Source organism: Penaeus monodon, chromosome 16 (genome assembly GCF_015228065.2).
Source record: "Penaeus monodon isolate SGIC_2016 chromosome 16, NSTDA_Pmon_1, whole genome shotgun sequence".
Classification (NCBI taxonomy): Eukaryota; Metazoa; Arthropoda; class Malacostraca; order Decapoda; family Penaeidae; genus Penaeus; species Penaeus monodon.
In genome coordinates this window covers 40,103,798-40,112,058 of record NC_051401.1, presented here as the reverse complement: position 1 = coordinate 40,112,058, position 8,261 = coordinate 40,103,798, and the positions used below count along the sequence as shown (strand labels likewise).

Sequence of the window (8,261 nt, the reverse complement as noted above, 5' to 3'; positions counted from 1 at the left end):
AAAAAGGGGTTTTGCTTGTTTCTGATTTTAAAAAATGCGATCATTTTTTGGGCTGTACCAAAGTGCATTTGCATTTTTTTTCGTGAGAATCATAGAAACCCGTGACAAATTTTCCTAATTATATATATAATATATATAATTATTATATAAAATTATATATATTATATATATAAATGGTTATATATTATATATATATATATATATATATAAAATTTATATTCATTTATTATATAGTGCACACAACACACACACCACAACACACAACACACACACAACACCACACACACAAAAATTATATATATATATAATATATAATATATATTATATATATATATATATTATTATAAATACATATATATATAATATATATATATATATTATATTATATATATATATTATATATATATAATATATAATAATTATTTTATTTTGTTGTCACACACACACACCACACAAAACACACACACAAATTATATAAAATTTTAATATATAATTATAATATATATAAAAATTATATATATATATATATTATATATATATGCATATGTGGTGTGTGTGGTGTGTGTGTGGGGGTTGGGGGTTTGGTGGTGTGTGTGTGTGGTGTGGTGTATGTACATATATAGTTATAGTATTATGTGTATATATAGTAGTTTACCCCCAAAACGGGGGCGCCAAGAAGTAGGCAACTTTTGCGAACTGGGACTTTAAAATTTGGGGTCCAGACGGGAAGGGGCCCGGGGTTTTTTGGCAGATAGTATAAAAAAACTAGGAAAGGGGACGGCTAGTGGCGGGGAAACAGAGGGAAAGGGGGAAACAAGGCGAAAAAATTTAGGGAAGGGTACAATTTGAAAATGGGGAGAAAAACGGAGAAGGAAGAAAGGGAAATTTGGGAATTTTTTTATCGTGTGACATGAAGATTTAGAAAAATAAACAAAAAGAGTACAGCATCATGGGATACGATTAGCCTGAAGTTTCTCGATGAATAGCCCCACAAGCAGAGGCATAGATGAAGAAAAGAACTTCTGGGGGGCACTAAAAAGAAGAACGGGAAAAGGGTTTGAGAAAGTGAAAGGTGAAAATTTGGGGATAAAGAAGACCTGTGGTAGGGAAATATCCCATCAGTCGCATACACGGAGGAAAGTTAGGAAATGGTGTGAGGACGGAGAGAAGGAAAATGCCCTAGCTTATCCTTTAATATGGTAATAGGAAAACCCCTATTCCGTAAAGAAATAAAAAACCCCTTTTACTTAAAAAAGTGGGATAGAGAAAGCAAATGATTAATTTTTATATCAAAGGGAGAAAACTTGGGGAGATTAAACATTGTAAAGTGTAATAGAGCGAGCACGAATGGTAGAGTGAACACCTGGGGAATGATGCAAGCAGTATTATTTTAAAGCGGGAAAGGAAATCCGGGGAAAAAAAGGGAAAAATTTTGGTGGCTTAAGAAAAAGTACAAGAGCAAGGGGGTGTAAAAAGAAAGCCAAGAAAAAAAAAGGGAAGAAAGTAAATAGATGAAGACAGAGAGCTATCAACGAGTTGAAGGAACCAAGAAAGCAGTTGCATTGCAAAATCAGAACATCGACCATATGTATGAAAAATTAGACAATAAAAAAAGGACAGGCGAAGAATCGCTAAGAGTAAAAAATAGGAGAAAAATTTAACACAGTACGGAGATGAAGGGCGAAGTGGGAAATATGCTGAAAAGGATATATTTATAAGAAGAAGCAGCATTCAAAAATGTAAATGAAGAAAATGATAGTATTTTAGGAGATGGAGAGCGAATGCCAAGAAGGGCGAAATAACTAAGGGAAGGGGGGGGAATGCTGCACTAAAGAGAAAAGAACGGAAAAGCTACGGGACCGTGACGTACCAGTGGAAGTTGGAAAGTTTGGGAGAAGGAGTTGACATTTGCATGGATATGAAAAAGATAATGGAAAGGGAAGCAATACCAAAAAAGTGGAGGAAAGTTTTGATCCAACTTTAAAAGAAAAGGAGATATTCAGAGTTTTTGAGAAATATCGGGGATTTGTGAGCTTACTTTGAAACTACTGGAAAGGATTGTGGCCCAAGCAAACTTGGTTTTTTGAAAGGGGTCGGAACAGTTTACGGTATCTTTTGCCAGGCAAACCCGGAGAAAAACCCGGAGAAGAAAAAAGTGTGCTATGGTCTTCATGACTTAGAAAAACTTTGACAGTATACGCCCAAAAAGTTGGAGAAGGGTAGAGGGAGGAGTCCCGAAAAAATAATAAGAATGTCGAGGAAAGTTACAAGGGGTGAGCACAGTGGGCATGACAGAACACTTTTAATAAAGACGGTTGCACCAGGGATCGGCACTTAGCCCACGTGTTTTAAAAGGTTTTGGGGTCATCACGGAAAATGTAAGGAAGAAACACCATTGTATTGGGACGCGATGATATTTTACTAGTGGGAAAGTAGAAAAGTGCTAGAAAGTAAACTAGAAGAATGAAAATTTGTTTAGAAAACAGAGGAATGAGAATAAGCAGGTCCAAGACAGAATTTTCACCACAGATTAAATGGAACCAATAGCCACAACAAAAACAAGGGGAGAGAAATGAAAAAAACATAAGACATATATTAAAATTTTATATATATATAATATATAATTTATTATATATATATAATGTATGTAATAACACAAAATTTTATATTTCATATAAAATTTATATATAATATATATAAAATATATTATATAAATATACATAATAATTATTAAATAATATATAAATTTTATTAATTTTAAAATATATATATATAATCATATAATTAAACTTCAAAGTGTTTTGTCAATATATAAAATTTAATATATTATATATATATAATTTTTAAATATTTAATTTTATATAATAATTTTTTAAAAAACTTTTACAATATAGATATATAATATAAACATAATAATATATAGTATATAGTATTAAAGTATAATGATTAATATAATATATATATATTATATATATAAATATTATTATATATTATAAATAAATATGACAGAACACTTTTTAAAATTTTAAAATATTTTATTTATATATATATAATATAATAATTTTAAAATATATATATATTAATAAAATAAAATATAAGATATAAATTATATTATATATATATATTATATATAATATATATATATATAATGTATAATATATATTGGATATATACTACAATATATATATAATATAATATTATATATATAATAATATATATATATAATTATGTCTGTATGTATTTTTTAATTTCTCTCCACCCTTTCCTTTTTTGGCTAGTTGGTTTCCCTTTTATCTGTGGGAAATATTCGGTTGGACCTGTTATTTCCTTCCTTGTTTTAAAAAAATTTTATTCTTTAGTTACTTTTTAGCACTCTTCATTTTTGCACTGTACAATATCATCAGGGCAATACAATGGTGTTTTCTCTTACATTTTCCGTGATGACACCAAAACTACTGAACAGCAGTGGGCTAAGTGCCGATCCCTGGTGCAAGCCGATCTTTACTTCAAAGTGTTCTGTCATGCCCACTGTGCTCACGTCCTTGTAACATTCCTCGATCATTCTTATATATTTTTCTGGTACTCCTCACTCTCGTATCCTTCTCCAGACTTCTTGGCGTAGTACTCGGTCATAAGCTTTTTCTAAGTCGATGAAGACCATATGCAGCACTATTTGCTTCTCCTGGTCTTTCTCCATGGTTTGCCTGAGCGAAAAGATACCGTCAACTGTTCCGACCCCTTTCATAAAACCAAGTTGCTATCGGCCACAATCCTTTCCAGTAGTTTCAAAGTATGAGGCATCAGCTTAATACCCCGATAGTTCTCACAACTCTGAATATCTCCTTTCTCTTTGAAGATTGGCATCAAAGTACTTTCTCTCCACTTTTTTGGTATTGCTTCCCTTTCCATTATCTCTTTCATCAGTCCATGCAAGATGTCAACTCCTTCTCCCAAAGCTTTCCATACTTCCACTGGTACGTCATCGGGTCCCGTAGCTTTTCCGTTCTTTATCTTCTTTAGTGCAGCATTCACCCCTTCTCTAGTTATTTCAGCTCCTTCTTGAGCATTCGGCTCTCCATCTCCTCAAATATCTATCATTTTCTTCATTTAGCAGCTTTTGAAGATGCTGCTTCTATCTTATCAATATATCTCTTTCTCAGCATACTTCCACGTTCGTCCTTCATCTGCCGTACGTGTGTTAAATATTTCGTCCTATTATTTTTACTCTTAGCCGATATCTTCGCCTGTCCTTCTTTAGTGTCTAATTTTTCATACATATGGTCGTATGCTTCTGATTTTGCAATGGCAACTGCTTTCTTGGCTTCCTTGCAACATCGTTGATATGCTGCTCTGTCTTCATCTAGTTTACTTTCTTCCCATTTTTTCTTGGCTTTCTTCTTAGCACGCCCTTGCTCTTGTACTTCTTCATTAAGCCACCAAATTTCCTTTTTTCCCAGGATTTCCTTTCCAGCTCTTAATATAATACTGCTTGCATCATTCCACCAGGTGTTCACATCTACCATATCGTGGCTCAGCTCTATTATCACTTTACAATGTTTAATCTCCCCAATGTTTCTCCTTCGATATAAAATTAAGTCAATTTGACTTGCTCTATCACCACTTTTGTAAGTAATAAGGTGTTCATTTCTCTTACGGAATAGGGTATTTCCTATTACCATATTAAAGGATAAAGCTAGGTCAGTTACCTTCTCTCCGTCCTCATCACCATTTCCATAAGCATTTCCTCCGTGTATGCGACTGATGGCATCATTGCCGCTACCAACATGGTCATTCATTTATCCTCCAATTATGCACCTTTCACTTTCATCAACCTTTTCCAGTTCTTCTTGTAGTGCCGCCCAGAACTGTTCTTTTTCTTCATCTATGCCTCCTGCTTGTGGTGCATATTCATCGAGAAATCTTCAAGGGCTAATCGTATCCACATGATGCTGTCACTCTTTCTGTTCACTTCCGTTACTAAATCTTTCATGTCACACGATAAAATAATTCCAATTCCATTTCTTCCTTCTCCGTTTGCTCCTCCATTTATCAACTTGTACCCTTCACCTAATTCTTTCGCCTTGTTCCCCTTCCATCGTGTTTCCTGCACACATAGCACGTCCACTTTCCTAGTTTTCATACTATCTGCCAGAAACCCGGCCTCTTCCTGTCATGGACCCAACATTTAATGTCCCAGTTCGCAAATGTTGACCTAGCTTCTTTGGCTGCCCCCGTTCATGAGGCGGTATATACATACATATATATACACATATATACATATATACATATATATGTACATACACACACACACACACACACACACACACACACACACACACACACACACACACACACACACACACACACACATATATGCATATATATATATATATATATATATATATATATATATATATATATATATATATATATATATATATATATATATATATATATATGTGTGTGTGTGTGTGTGTGTGTGTGTGTGTGTGTGTGTGTGTGTGTGTGTGTGTGTGTGCACATATATAAATATATGAATATATATATATATATATATATATATATATATATATATATATATAGACATATATATATATAATATATATATATATATATATATATATATATATATTATATATATATATATTAGGAAATATAGTCACGGAGTTGCTATGATTCTCACGAAAAAAACGCAAATGCACTAATTGGGTACAGCCCAATAAATGATCGCATTTTAAAAGTCAGAATACAAGCAAAACCTCATAATATTAGTATCATACAAGCTACGCACCAACCAATATTGCAAGTGATGAAGAAATGATTTTTTTATAACTCTCTCCAAGATACTTTAGACACAATCCCTAACAGAGATGTAAAAATATCATGGGAGACTCAACGCCAAAGTAGGAAAAAATAATCTAAAAAATGACACCTGTGGAAAATTCGGCTTGGAGATATAAATGAAAGAGGTAAAGATTTTATTGAATTCTGTAGTACAAATAATTTAGTTATAGCCAATACATTGTTCCAACACCACCAAGACACTTTACACGTGGTTTTCACCAGACAAAAGAACACGCAACCAAATTGACTACATTGTGCTGAACCAAAAATGGAAGAGTTGCATAAAAAATTCCAAAACAAGACCTGGTGCCGACTGCAACAGTGACATACTAACTATCGACTTTAAAATAAGACTCAAAAAGATGGAGCGTCCAACACCACCTCTAAAGCTCGACTACAAAACTCTTGATAACAATTACAGAATTGCAGTGTCAAACAAATTTGAAATACTCAATCAATGTGAAGATGATAAAACACCAAATGAGTTGTGGGAAGAAGGAAAAGAACTCTTGCTGAGCACTGCTTAAGAAACTATCACCAAAAAGAAAAAGACAAATTCCCCCTGGATATCTGAAAAAACTCTAAGTGAAATTGAAACAAGAAGATGCCTAAAATAAAAAGGTATCAATAATCCAGTTGAAAAAGTAATTTACAAAAAACAAAATACAAAAATTCAAAGATTGCGACAAGATAAGGAAAAATATTTAAATGAACATTGCCAGAGAATTGAAAACTGTTCTATCAATAAGACAACTAAAGAACTCTACCAAGGAGTACGAAACATCACACGAAAAATTTAAACCTACAATGGACACTATCAAAACTGAAGATGGACTTGTTTTATGTGATGGAAAGAAGTCAAAGATAGATGGAATCAATATTGTTCCAAACTTATACAAAAAGAATAAAAATCTAACAACAACATTAATTAGACTCAATGACAGCGAGGATGAACCACCGCCACTGCTGGACGAAAGTTTAAAAAGCCATAAAGAAGTAAAGAATAACAAGAGCCCCGGAATAGATGAAATAACAGCAGAACTAATTAAGAATGCTGGCGAAAGTGTTGAATACTCTTCTACAAACTCTGTACAAAAATATGGAATGAAAGAAAATGGCCTTAGTCCCAGGACTGGGTGAAATTGGTCTTACTCCCATACCTAAAAAAGGTGACGCACTCCAATGCAACAATAATAGGACAATTGCCTTAATAAGTCACAGCAGCAAAATTTTGTTGAAAATTATTGCTGAAAGAATGAAGTTGAAGTTAAGAGAGGAAATTGCAGACGAACAAGCAGGTTTTCGTCCTGGAAAAGGTACCAGAAACCAGATTTTAAATTTAAAATTGATCATAGAGAAAAACAGAGAACATCAAAAAGACCTTACCTGTGTTTCATCGATTATGTGAAAGCTTTGATACTGTTGATCACGATATCCTCTGGAATAACATGTACGATATGAAGTTTCCAAAACACATCATCCAATTAATAAAAGCCTTGTATGACCAACAACAAGCAGCTGTAAGAACCACTTATGGGTTAACAGAATGGTTCGAGGTCAAACAAGGAGTACGACAGGGTTGCATTCTGTCTCCGCACCTCTTTAATATATATTCTGAAACAATTATGAGAGGTGCTCTAGAGAATTTTGAAGGAACTGTGATGTTGGAGGATACAAAATATCAAATCTGAGGTACGCCGATGATATAGTTTTGATTGCCAGCAGTATCACTGAACTACAAACAACTACTAGATAAAGTTAGAGAAGCAAGCGAAAAGGCTGGCTTATTTCTTAATGCCAAGAAAACTAAGATCATGAAGATTCAAAGATAACCGGCAATGAACAATGATGAACATGTTACAATCAATGGAATGATTGTGGAAAATGTGAAAGAGTTCAATCTTGGAGCTGTTTTAACTAATACATATGATGATTCACCGGAGATAAAAAGAAGAATTACCATTGCCAAAAGCGCCACAATTGCTCTCAATAACATCTGGAAAGACCGAAGCATTACCTTACAGACAAAGCTGAGGTATTGAACTCATTAGTTTTCCCAATCCGCATCATATGGTTCTGAGTGTTGGGTGTTGAAGTAGATAGACAAGAAAAAGATCAATAGTTTTGAAATGTGGTGTTACAGACGAGTACTGCGTATTAGCTGGACAGAGAAGAAGACGAATGATGAAGTGCTGAGAAAAATAAATTGTAAAGACCGACTGTTGGACATCTTGAATAAGAGGAAATTAAAGTTTATTGGTCATGTAATGAGAAGTAAAAGTATTGAGAAAAACTTGCTGACAGGGATGGTGATAGGAAACAGAGGAAGAGGCAAACCGAAGACAAGACTGAGCGACAATATCAAAGATATTTGCGGGCTGTCGATGGTATAAGTGGAAAGAAAAGCGTAAGATCGA

At 33.5% G+C, this 8,261-nt stretch overlaps 1 protein-coding gene across 1 annotated transcript; it reads right to left on the bottom strand.

The window, feature by feature from the left end:
• Positions 1-4,103: 4,103 nt before the first annotated feature.
• On the bottom strand, positions 4,104-4,796 carry LOC119583046. The gene has a single exon (XM_037931559.1). The coding sequence runs from the start codon at positions 4,794-4,796 to the stop codon at positions 4,104-4,106; it is 693 nt and encodes a 230-aa protein (XP_037787487.1).
• Positions 4,797-8,261: the final 3,465 nt, after the last annotated feature.

Coding starts and splice junctions, on each gene's coding strand:
- LOC119583046 (XM_037931559.1), bottom strand. CDS start 4,796: ATGAATGACCATGTTGGTAGCGGCAATGATGCCATCAGTCGCATACAC.